Here is a 13,677-nt window from a genome sequence, read left to right as displayed (position 1 = left end):
TTTAATTTGGAATATATTTTTATTTATATTTTATTCCTTCATTCGGGAACCAGTTTCTCAGTCTTTAATTGGTACAGTACTTAACTCTCTAGACACAGTCCTATAATTTTATTTTAGAATTTGCATTGAGAGGATCCATTCGCTTAAATTCTGTTATCGCTGGTCTAGAACTTTCCTCAGAAACTATTTTGGACTGAAATTTCTAATGTTTGTTCCCATTCCCAGAGGCAATTTTTATTTTGTTTAAATGTGAAGGAAACCATTCAGCTGTTTTATATTAATGAACTATTTTTCTAAAAATGAAGAAAAAGAAAATACATTTTAGTGCTTAATTCTCCAATGACGCTTTTGTACCCAAATAAATGCCTTGGATGAAGAAATTCACACTTGGCAAGAATTAAAATCCTTGCGGTAAAAGAGTCTCCTCATTACTTAACTAAAATTTATATTTAGTTTTAATAAATTTGAACTTTTAGAAAATACAAGTTTCTCTGCCCTGAAGTTCTTTCACATTACGTTTGACTGACGAGCGTGGTTCTCTTGGAGGTGTTCCAAATGTACAGTGTGTCTAGGTATCCTTTACTTACTAGAAGTGGATTTACCGGAATTGAGAAGCAGCTGATATATTGATGTAGTACTAATACAGCACAGTTAACCCCCAGGCCGACTCCCTGCTCAGCTTCCCAGATGTAATCTAGTGTTAGTATTTTACATATTTTAGGCATATCTTGTTCTCTTGTTTTTGTTATTGTTTTATATGCTTTGGAGTTAGACAAACCTGTGTTGCAATCCCTAGTTCTCCCTTTTCTGTGTATGTGGCATTAAGCCTCCTAATCTTTCTCAGCCTGTTTTCTCCTGTGTTAAGTGGGAATAAGAATACTTTCCAGAGTTGCTGGAAGATTAGCAATAATGTACACAAATACCTAACACTGGGCCAGATACCTACAGCGGATACACAATACATAGGAGAGGCTAGTATTACTATTTTTCTCCACAATTTGATGTCTTTCAATAATGAGGATCTTTCCAAATTCAAGCATTAGCACTTTAATACCATATTTCAGTCAATTAAACTAAATAAGTTCTCACTAAGTAAGTGATACAATATAGTAAATAATTCAGGGGCAGAATTAAGTTATTTGCAAATTAATATTAAAGTTCTGAAATAAATAAAGAACTTTCTGTACAAATTTAATTTGGAATACATTTTTATTTTTAAGTAAGACAATTATAGGATATTATTTGGAAACTGCAGTGTTTCTCTTTCCTCATTTTTTTTTTTTTTTTGGTTTTGTTTCCTTTGCTTAATAAGAAGCATTTAAATCAATCTTTTACATTATATGCTTATATCTCCTATTATCGAGGATGCTTTTAAGACATGTGTAGGTATTTATAATTTAAAATATCTGGGGAAAGGCTCCTTTAAATGATTAATGTAGGTATTTTTCCACCTTTTTGGTTTTGGGGGTTTTATATATTTTTAGTAAACAATATCTCTGTAATAACCCCTTGGTACGTGGATACAGCTTTTGTAAATTACCTAAGTTGATCGTAATTTTATGCACTGCCATTCCAATATCTACTGGACAGATGAAAAAGGTAAAATCCTGAAAGGACAACAGGCATATGCAAGGAGAAGAGCAAAGTCTATGACCCAGAACTTCAAACTCCTAATTCGTATTTGTTGCCATTATTCCTTTCAGGGAGATACGGTTAGGAAAAGAAAAGGAGATGAAAAACAGGTTTTAAGATCTTAATGATTTACACCATAGTTCACTTTTTTAAAAGCAAGAAGTCATCATTGTATTATTGTTTTAAAACCTTCATTGGGGTTCCCTTTGGCTATTGCCAAATTCAAATTTAGAGGGTATTTATCTCATCTCCTGCAATTTCCCACGTAAATCCAAAATTCCAACAAAACAAAACTGATTGAAAATTTGCACATGTACCATATTTCTTTATACCTCTGTGCCTCTGCCTACAGTTTCTTCTCCTCATATTCTCAACCCCTGTTCAGTATCTATTATATTTTTGCACCTATTATGCACTTAATTTATCATATGTCTATACAATGCTATGTTTTAGGCACTGTTGGACATGCTTCATAAATATTAATTCAGTTAATCCCCATCATAATCCCAGAAGATAAGTAATAGTAGCCCATTTTACAGATGAAGAAACTGACATATAAAAACTGAGGAATAAAGACAGGATTCCAGAAAAAGGATTCTGGTTTCAAAGTGGGTACTCTTAACTATTACACTATGTCACACATGCACTTGGAATTTCAAAATAAAAAAACATACCACATTCTGCCAACACTGATGTCTAAATGGCATGCTACCAAAGACCTCTGGGTTGTATAATTCATTACCTTGTAAATGTGCCATCTACTGGAGCCTTAGCTCTCATCTTTTTAGACTCAGAAACCTGATATTTTTCAGCAATCACACCAAAAACAGATCTTTGTCTTGGAGGTAGACTCACAATGACTTGGCCCATGAGATTAATGTTTTCAAACAAAAATGCCAGTTTATTAACTCACAACTAAAAATAGACTGTCTGTCACATGGACCAGAATACCCATGTCAGCCTGACCAGCACATTCTCTCTCTTAGCAGTAATAAAAAAACAGATCAGTCTTGGCAAGTTGTCTGATCAACATGGCATCGTAACAACAGGCATTGCTGGGATGGGTAGAATATTCACCGGCATCAGTCAGGTCAGCATGAGGCATCTGCATCATGACAGCAATAGTCTTGCCCATGGAACCTGGAGGACTTGAAGTTTATTGGCCTGGGACATCGCTGGGCTGGGCACTGGCAGCCAAGTATCTATCATTCTCCTCTTTTCTATGAATCTAATGCCTGACTAGTCCTTTCTTCCCTTTGCCACATTTTGTTGTTAATGCATATTCTTTTTGATAACATTCTCAAGACCTAACACAAATGCTATCTAGCATTTCTTATTCTGAATTATGATTGTATAAGTGATTTTCTTACTAGTGAAAACCAAGTCGTATTCATTCTTCTTTGTATTCCCAGAAGGAAATGCATTACCCAGCACATAATAGGAGCTCGGTGAAAGTTAGTAGAACAAACAAGTGAATTAGGGGGCAGTAAAGCATCCTGGTTATGACTGAGAGCTCCAAAGCCAGATGGCCTGGTTTCAAATCTCAGCTCCATTACTTAATGTGTGATGTGGGGAAGTTTCTTACCTTACCTAAGCTTCAGTTTTCTCATTTGTAAAATGGATATAATGATAGTACCCTGTGTCCCAGGGTTCTTGAAAAGATAAATAAATACATATAATAAACTTAGAAATGTACCTGGAATTCCATAACTAATAGTTATTAGTATAATCGTTCTCTCAGGACTTATTATATTTTTACTTTATAAAAAAGTGTGACTTATTTTGAAAGAGCATAGTACTACTGTTCTTGTTTTAAGTGTCATCACTGAATGTTTAATCAAACATTGATTGTTTTTTTCACAAGAGTTTAGTAAAATGGAAACTCCCATGTATTGCTGGTGGGAATATGTAATGGTACAACCTTTATGGAATGAATGCAATTTGGGAATTTTATCAAGAGCTTATAAAAGTCCATTCCCTTTAGTCCAGTAATTCTCTCTCTAGAAATTTATCTGTCCTGAAGACATAGTCAGAAATTTGGATGAAGCATATGTGAATGATAATACAAATGGAAGAATGATTATATCATTTGATGGAATATTATGTAGCTCTCAAAAGGATGTCTTTAAAGTTATTTAATAGTGTGGGAAAATAACTCCAAAAAAATAAGTGGAAAGAAACAAGCCACAAAATTGTATAAGTGATTTGATTTCCTCCACACTAGAAAGAAATCAATAAATCAAAATAACAGTGATTATCTTAGGTGAGGAAATTAAGAGGGATATTTTTTTCTTTTAGGTAACCTTTCCTAAAGCCTCTACAATGAGCATGTATTTTAGAAATAAAAATAATTCTTTAAGAATGATTAATTTTTATATCCTTAGATGTGCAATTTTATAAGACACGTTTGAATATTAAGTCCAATTTTTCTCATAATCAAGCTTTAAGTTTTTTCAGTGAAATATCTCTTCAGTTTTATACCAGAAATAATTAAGAAGACAGAATTTATTCAATATTAATATTTTTCAGAAAACATGGCATTAATATTTATTTGATTAAATAAGAACTAACTGCAAGTACTTATTTTGACAACTTTTGAAGCAAAAAGTTTCAACCCTCATGGAGAAACCAGTTTACATGTACAATTTCTTTAGATCTGCACAATTTAGTGTTTGATAGTAACTCCTCTAAAGAACATACACAGAAGAAAAGACAGACTCTTATGAGTATTAAGAGAGAATTCTTTTTCTAAGAAAATAGTTCAAATATTGAGCCTTGCATAGGTAATAATGAGGTGTGTTTTATTTTGTTTTGTTTTTTATTGTCGTCTAGGAGCTGTGAGGGAAGAAATATTCGATACAGAACATGCAGTAATGTGGTAAGTATTGAGGTTCTGTGATTGTGATTATGTATTTTTAAAGCAATGACTAATGCTAAGCAGTTTTATGTATCCTGAGCAGAAATCAATCAATTCTCATTTCACTAAGAGTGATTTGACTCACTATACAGATTATGAAGCATTGAAAAATAAGTATTTTTAATGTTCCTCAATATAAACTTATACAAATTTGGCCAGATTGAAACTAACTTGACTATTTCAAGACAAGGACTGTATGTATTTCCTCTCTGCTTTCTGACTTTTTATATTTAAGTCTCTTAAGAACCAAGTAAAAGAAATGACAAAAGGGAAATCACTTGGGGTATTACGAAATAAGTGTTAGTTAATCAAACTCAGATTCATTCATTCATTCGACATATATGATTCAATGCCAACTATGTGTGAGGCACTACAGTAGTACAAGGATAAATAACATGTGGTCACTGTCTTAAGACATCTGTGATATAGTAAGAAATGTAAAGAGAAAAGACAGATGTGCATATAGCCACATTCTCAGTCAAAATATGACAACTGCTATAAGAAAAGAATGGAGTTCTTTGTGGATTAAACACAGAGAAATCTGAAGGGTCTTCAAGGAAAAGGTGATTTGAGATCGGGCTAAGAGGGCTGGGAGGGCTGTGAGTGGCCCAGATTGGGTGGAAGGGGGTGACAGCCATTCCAAGTGGAGGAGACATAAAGGGCAACTTTGGAGGCAGAAACGTGTAAGGTGTGTGCTGAAAACTAATTTTGGTAGAATTGTGCTTATCAATATGGAATAGAAGAATTGAAAAATATTTTGAGGTTACACCATGAGCAGATTTGAATGTTACGCTTCCAAATTTATATTTGTTCAGTGCATAATGAGGGGTCACTAGAGGTTTTTGAGTGAGAGTATGATATTATAGTTTCACTTCAGTCGTGATATGAGGGATGCACTGGAACAGGAAATAAATGGGGAGCAAGCAGTAATAGGAGCTTGTTTAACCAGGAGGGACTAGATAAAAGAGAGATGAAAAGGTCACTCAGCAAGACTGAAGCAATTAAAATCCGAGTGATGAGTTGGACTGAGAATAAAGAAAACAGGTGTGTGCATATTTAGAGCTCATGCTCTTGCTGCTCCTTCTGTTAGAGAAGCTCTTTCTTCAGTATTATGCACGATGGGCATTTTCCTTATTCCAGTTTCAGTTCAAATGCCACCTCCTCAGGTAGGGTTCCTTGACCATTTTATATAATGTAATTGTCCCGCTGCCCAAACCCATCCCTCACAAATAGTCTATCAATAACATTTTACTTTCCTTATAGCACTTACCTCAACCCAAATTTATCTTATTTAGTTACTTGTTTGTTTCCTGTTTTCCCACCACTCTAGAATGTAAATTCCGTGAGGAGAGGAGCCTCATTCAGCTTGTCCACTCCTGTATCCCCAAGGCTAAGCACTGTTGATTTACATATAGTAAGTTAACATACAGTGGATATTTGCCAAATGCTAAATGAGTACCCAGGATGCTGGGAAGAATGGCAAATGTCGTTATCAAAAATAAGAAAATTGGGAGGAGGTTTGGGAGAAGAAAATAATCAATTTGATTTCGGGACACCACTGAGTTGGACATGCAGGCTGATCTTGTAGGTGGTGTATTCAACGAGGCAATGGGAGTTTGAGCTAAGGAAAGAGATTGGAGCTCAGGCCCTGGAAACGCAAATAAGCAATATAGAATTTGAAGATTTGGTAGCAGTTTGTTCAATCGAGTGTATAACATGATGAGAGAAGGGATCCTCAGAACTTTGGTGAATATCTGTTCTCAGAAAGAAAGAGAACATAGTGCCAGGTAAGCCCTCAGAGACACCACGAGACAAGTAGAAGGAGAAATAAAAGAGAATTCCTGAAGACATTCAGTAGGATAACTGTTGCCAAGAGGTTAAAGTATGAAAAAAGGCCAATGGGGGAATGGTTTCTATAGTGCATTAGGAATGAAATTAAGATCACAAGGGGGGAAAGAAACATATTCATGAGGAAATGGAGTCAATGGGTATGAGTTATTTCTATAAGGTGTTAACAGAGATATCTCATTATTTGTGGAGTCATGGAAGGGTGGGTGGATTCTTTGTTTACAATGAGAGACAATTGAGAGATGAGTTGATCTACAGAGTGACCCTATGTGGAGGTGAGTGTAGATATACTTAATGCCACAGGTCCCAAAGGAGATAGTGGGTGACAATAAGAACAGCAATCTTGAAAAAGAAGAAGGACATGTACTTCATTCTTAGAAAACAGATACAAATTAAGAAACAAAAGATGAGGATATAGAAAGATTTCTAAAAAAGAGAAAAGTGGAGACTGCTCATGAAGAACTGTCTCAAGCTTCTCTGCAGAGGTTTCAAAGTCTTCTGCTGAAAGTGATGGAGGTGATTCAGCCTTGGGAAAGTGAGCATAAGGCCTAGAATAGCCACTGAGGAAATTGAGTGGAAGCCAGCAAAGCAAAATCGAAGAATCATTGGGCAGTAAAGAGGGCTCAGCGAGGTTAAAGCCTGATCTGACAGAGAGCATGGTCAACAGGGTGTTAGGACTCTGTCCTGCACTGAAGCAGTAATAGAGAATACGGACATAGGAAGTGAAATTGGAAGTGACCCATGATCAAAATACAGATGAGATGAGAGACTAAAATGAATGAAAAGTGTATATTTTTAAATGCCTGACCAGGGAGAGTATAAAAAGCTAGAATTCATGATTATTGGGAATAAGAGTAAATTTTCAATGGAAAATTTTGTCTAGTTCATTTCTCTCTTTCCATTTAGGACAGTAGTTGCCAGGTAACATGGTATCATTGCCTGTCCACTACATACACACACACACACACACACACACACACACACACACACACACACCCTCACTGAACTATGGACTGATTAAAAGAATCAAAGAGCTATAAGGTTTTTGTTTTGTTGTTTTTTTAAATGGTATTGACTTAATGTGTTTTAGAAATGTTATGAAAAAAATTTTTCCTAAATATTTCCTAGATTCTAGGAGCTAGGAAAATAAGGTAAATTTTCCTAGCTCCTAGAATCAAACTGACACTGAGTATTTTATGAGAACCAAGAGTCTTCAAATAATTTGAAGCTTTTTTTCTTCTTCTTCTTTCTGGCTTTTGGCCATGACAGAAGCAACATTGCCAAAAAAACAAATTAAAAATCTTGTAAGAAAGGATCTTTTGATAATCACATTCCACTTTTTCAAACTAAGAAGTTCAGTTAAATATTCCCTTTTTAGATATTCCTTTCAGAATAATTGGAGGGTTTCTTGTTAGCTAAGTTTCAGGGGTCACTCCTTAATCCCTGGACAGCTTCCTAGGGCTCTTCTGAACCACTTCTGTTACAGAGATTCACACTTTTTAATTCTTTATAGAGCTACTACATTGCAATATTTCTTTGGGTTCTTGTTCCCCAAGGCCAAAGAGGAGAAAACGTCTCCTCAGTTTCCCAAATTTTCTGGCTTCCCCTGAAATTAGTTCATGTACTTTTAAAGTTTTATTGTTAATTGCTGGACAGACAGTGTATTAATATGAGAAAGTTAACGTTCCCATAATGTTTGCATAGTTCTTATAGCAGGATAGCTTCTTATACTATTTCTAGCTGGTCCAAGTAGACTTGTTTTTATTCTGAAGGATATAGTTCATCCAGCTTTTCCCATTTCACAGTCCCTGCTTTTTTCCTAGGAAAATTGCAAGGCTCTCTCTCTCTCTGGAAGGAAAGACTAAGGATACTTTTGGGAGAAACAGTAGGTGTGAACTAGCAAACCAATTAATTGAGTCATTTATGTCTCAGAGATCTTCCCTGGGGCCCATCAAAAAGTTCTCCTTAGGTTACACCTTCATGTATATTCAAATTGAATCTCTAATCTTTACCCCTTGATTTCTTTGATTTTTTTATTCAATTACAGTTGACGTACAATATTACATTAGTTTCAAGGGTACACAGAGTGATTAGACATTTACATAACTTATGAAGTGATCACCCCAATAAATCCAGTACCCATGTGACACCATACATAGTTATTACAGTAATATGGACTATATTCCCTATGCTATACTTTATATCCCATGACTATTTTGTAACTACTAATTTGTGCTTCTTAATCCCTTCCCCTTTTTCACCCACCCCCCTAACCCCCCTCCGATCTGGCTACCATCAAAATATTCTCTGTATATTTGAGTCTGTTTCTGTTTTGTTTCTTTGTTTATTTTGTCTTTAGATTCCACATGTAAGTGAAATCATATGGCATTTGTCTTTTTTTGGCTGAGTTACTCCACTCAACTTAGTACCCGCTAGGTCAATCCATGTTGTTGCAGATGACAAGATTCCATTCCTTTTTATGGCTAAATAATATGCCATTGTATGTATATACCACCTTTTCTTTATCCATTCATGGACACCCAAGTTGCCTCTATATCTTGGCCATTGTAAACAAATGCTTCAATGAACATATGGATGCACATGTCCCTTCGAAGTAGTGTTTGGGGATTCTTCAGATAAATACCCAGAAGGGGGATTACTGGGTCCTTCTTTATTTCTTGTCGTAGCCTGTCTTAAAGTCTATTTTGTCCAGACTAAGTATTGCTACCCCAGCCTTTTTTTTTTATGTCCATTTTCATGAAATATCTTTCCCTATCCCTTTACTTTTAGTCTGTGTTTCTTTCAACCTGAAATGTAATTATCGATAATTTGTGCCGTGGCTATGAACAACATGTATACAGCCATACTAACGCAAACACTACAATTTGATTTAATTAAATTTTGTCACATAACTCTGTTGCAAAGATATAGAGAGATATAAAGGGAGATATATAATAGTTCATAGTAGGAATAGACAAAATCTAAAATGAAAAATAAAAAAAATAGCAGTATAAGGATGTTATTTTAGAAATATGGAGATAAATATGAAAAACAGCTAGAAGACTTGAATCTTACCTCTAGGGAATGAGACAGAATTGGGGAAGGAGGAGGCACGAATTGCTATTTTTCATCATAAATTTTTCATTTCAATTTTTAAAATTGTTGTTACTTTGTTAATTAAAACTACTTCTAAAAATCAAAAGCAAAAGGCTTGAAATAAAAAAGCCCGATTGCCCTCTACTACAATAAAGAAGCGACTGCCCTGCCCTATTCCATGTAAAAACAGATTTTAAAGAACATCAGAAATCCTCAAGTAGCTAATCAATGAAATTAGTATTCTAAATATTTTCTTCCAAACTTTGTTTTCATCCAAATTAAAATCAGATCTCCTATTTCTGGCTTTATTTTTAACCTTAGCTACTCTACTATCTGAAAAATCATGTCTTCCTAATAATACCTTCACTTTGAATGAACAAGTAATGCACATGGAGAAAACAGCCCCAGAACCGAGAAATAAGAGCCAATGGTAGCCTGACTCCAATGAATAAGAACAACTCAAAGGAACTACATGAAATGAGCCAAACTACGGGCAACCAATGTGAGAAAGCATAGTGGGGATAAGCCTCTTGTTAGCAGCTTATATAAGGGCTTTGTTTTCTTATACATTCAGCTACCCTATGATTTTTGATTGGAGCATTTACTCCATTTACATTTAAAGTAATTGTTGATAGATACGTAGTTACTGCCATTTTATTATTCATGTGTTTGATATCTTTTCTTCTTCTCCTTTAAGAAGTCATTCTACCATTTCTTGTAATACTGGTTTGGTATTGGGAAGCTCTTTATCTGTCCTTCAATTCTAAATGATAGCTTTGCTGGATAGAGTAATCTTGGTTGTAGGTCCTTGTTTCCATTACTTTGAATATTTTATGCCAATCCCTTCTGGCCTGAAAAGTTGTACTTTTGTTTTTGTTTTTTTAATTAAAGTTTATTGGGGTGACAATGGTTAGAAAAGTTACATAGGTTTCAAGTGTACAATTCTATAATACATCATCTGTATATCACATTGTATGTTCACCACCCAGAGTCAGTTCTCCTTCCATCACCATATATTTAATTCCATTTACCCTCATCTGCTACCCCCCACCCCTTACCCTCTGGTAACCACTAAACTGTTGTCTATGGCCTGCAAAGTTTCTGTTGAGAAATCAGATGACAGTCATATGGGAGCTCCCTTGTAGGAAACGAACTGCTTTTCTCTTCCTGCTTTCAAGTTTCTCTTTTAATCTTTGGCATTTTAATTATGATGTGTCTTGGTATGGGCCTCTTTGGGTTCAACTCTCTGTGCTTCTGAGACTTGTATGTGTATTTCCTTGGCCAGGTTAGGGAAGTTTTCAGTTATTATTTCTTCAAGTAGGTTTTCAATTCCTTACTCACTCTTTTCTCCTTCTAGTACGCCAATGATGCGAATGTTGGTATGCTTGATGTTGTCCCAAAAGCCCCTTAAATTATCCTCAGGTTTTTGGATTCTTTTTTCTTTGCACTATTCTGATTGGGTGTTTTGTGCTACCTTGTCTTCTGAATCACTGATTTGATGCTCTGCTTTGTTCAATCTGCTGTTGGTTTTTTCCCAGTGCATTTTTTTTTTTTATTTCAGTTGTATTTTTCATTTCTGACTGGTTATTTTTTATGGTTTCCATTTCCATTTTTATGCTTCCTATCTCTTTGTCAAAGTTCTCCCTGAGATCATTGAGCATCCTATAACCAGTGTTTGGAACTCTCTGTCTGGTAGATTGCTCGTCTCCATTTTGTTTAGTTCTTTTTCTGGACCTTTGTTCTGTTCATTTATTTGGGACATGTTGCTTTGTCTCCCCATTTTGCCTGCCTCCTTTTGTTTGTTTCTATGTATTAGGTAGGGCTGCTAGGTCTCCTGGTTTTAGTATAGTGGTTGTATGTAGTAGGTGTCCTGTGGGACCCATTGGTTCACTCTCCATGGTCACCTGAGCTGGCTGCTCCATGTATTTTTCTTCTGTGTGTTGTGTGTGCCTTCCTGTTGTAGTAGAACCTTAGTTGCTGTTTTCATGTCAATGGGAGGGATTGACCCTCAGTTAGTTGTGAGAACTGGCTGTAAGTACAGTGGAGGAGCTATTGTGTAGGGGCGGACTCTATGGAGCAGTATTCCCTTTAGCAGGTTCTGGTGCTTGCCTAGTCTGCCCTTTGGGTGTTTGATCCTCGGTGTTTCATCCTGAATGGTGTTCTGGCTCAGTCTGAAACTGGCCATCTGTTGTGCCGTCCCAGGGCCTCCTGAGAGGGGACCCACCATAGGCCAAGTTCAACTGCAGATTGTGCCTTGCCTGGGGTCACCTGGCATGAGCCACAAAGCAATCCTCAGATGGCAGCCATCCACACTAGGTTTGGAGATGCCTTGAGAGGCTAAGCTGCAAACAGAGTCTGGCTGACACTAGTGCTGAGCTCAGGGCTGCTTAGCAAGTGGTACAGGGCACATCGAGCCCAGATGCTTCCTGTTTGGGTTTTGTGAACCTTTGAGAGATTTTAGGAAAGTCTGCATCATGAGCCAAGATGGGCTGTTTGTATGGAAAAGCCACTAGAAGTGGCTTGAATGGGTCCACAAATTTGATGGGGCAGGTTTTCAAGGAATCACCAGGGTGGGGTGAACAGTGTTCACCATGCTGATGGAGACTCAGATATGGTCGCCGACTGCATCTGCGCGTGGGGAGGGTTGAGAGCTCAACAAAGAAATAATGGATTCTTCCAGCAATTCTCTCTGGAAGAAAGCTGCCCTTCCAGCCTTTGCCCTATAGCCAGACAATTCAGTTCTTCCTGTTATGTCCCTGACACCTTATGAGCTGCTTCCTCAGTGCTGGAGCTCCGTAAGTGAGGAATTCTGGTGTGGGGCTGGGACTCTTTACTCCTCCAGGGACATCTGCTGTTGAGATATCCTTCCCAATTTTTAACCACCACATGAGGTTTGGGACCAGTCCATTGTACATCTCTGGCCCTTTTACCAATCTCGAGGTGACTTCTTCTGTATATCCTTAGTTGTAGGACTTCTGTTCAGCTAGACTTCAGGGGATTCTCAATGATGGTTGTTGTTTAGTTTATTTGTAAATTTGAAGTGGTCCTGAGTGGAGGCAAGCATAGCACTTACCTACTTTGCCATCTTGACCAGAAATATGAACCCCTTGATTTTAAGTAGGCATTTTCAATTGACTTCCAAAGTATTTAGACTATTGCTGTTACTCATAAACTGTTTTTTTGTGGGTTTTGTGTGTGTGTGTGTCAATATCCTTAATCTTCATAAGATTTGAGATTTATGAGACAGTGACCACAATTGGCAACATAATAGGCTAAGGTGCTTGTGAGAGTGGATGGTGCTTTTCAATTCTTTATTAAGATTTTATTGCTCCACTGCAACTCTTAAAAAAAAAAAAAAAAACTATAAGATTACAGTTGGGAAGCCACATTTTCATATCTCTTCTAGAACTCCTAGGGAGGTGAGTGAACAAGGGATTTCTGTCTTCTCAGGTATGGTTGATACAACTAAAAATGTTTTTAGTGCATGAAAACAAAACATCACCCATTAACTCCAAAAATAAGTAAGCACATGAATTGTTCTCGGTGCTGGAAACATTGATGAAGAAGACCAAGACCTAGTTCTCCTGAAGCTTTCATTCTAATGGAGGAAACCAGATTACAAAATCATGTAAACAAATTATTTAAAAGAAAAAAATATCAGGTAATGATCAGTGCTCTGCAAAGAGTTATGTGATTGGTGGCCACTTCAAAGATTGAATGGTCAGGGAAGTCCACTTGCAGAATGATATTTGAATGACTGGAAGGAACTAGCTCTGTAAATATCAGAGGCAGAGCAATCCAGATAGAAGGAACAGCTAGTGCAAAGGCTCTGAACTGAGAAGGAATTTGGTGTATTCAAAGAAAAATGAAGTCCAGTATATCTTGAGGATAGTTACAGGGGAAGAGTATTGGAAGATAAGAAAAAATGTACCTTAATATAGACAGGAGTTAGATCACCCAGGATATTGTAGAGTGTTACATTTTAAGTATAAAAGAAAACTACTGGAGAACTTTCAGGAGGGTAGAGAGTGTTAGATTTATTACAAAAGATAGGTTTGATTGCAAGGTCACTCTGGAGATAGATGGCAAAGAAGGAAGTGGAAGCAGGAATGATAGTTTGGAGGCTGTTGCAGTAGTTCAGGTGAGCACTAATGGTTTCTTGGATTAGAGTGGCACTGATAGGA

General features: G+C 36.6%; 1 protein-coding gene across 3 annotated transcripts in view; it reads left to right on the top strand.

The window, feature by feature from the left end:
• Positions 1-13,677, top strand: part of ADAMTSL1 (ADAMTS like 1) — an 890,862-nt gene that overhangs the window by 547,096 nt on the left and 330,089 nt on the right. For all 3 annotated transcript variants that reach the window (XM_074330338.1, XM_074330337.1, XM_019739192.2), the window contains one exon: positions 4,465-4,510. In XM_074330338.1, coding sequence (XP_074186439.1) covers positions 4,465-4,510 — 46 coding nt within the window. The remainder of the gene's footprint in view (positions 1-4,464; positions 4,511-13,677) is intronic.

This window comes from Rhinolophus sinicus, linkage group LG04 (genome assembly GCF_036562045.2).
Source record: "Rhinolophus sinicus isolate RSC01 linkage group LG04, ASM3656204v1, whole genome shotgun sequence".
Classification (NCBI taxonomy): domain Eukaryota; kingdom Metazoa; phylum Chordata; class Mammalia; order Chiroptera; family Rhinolophidae; genus Rhinolophus; species Rhinolophus sinicus.
Note: the sequence above shows the minus strand (reverse complement) of the source record. Positions and strands in the feature narration are given on the sequence as shown.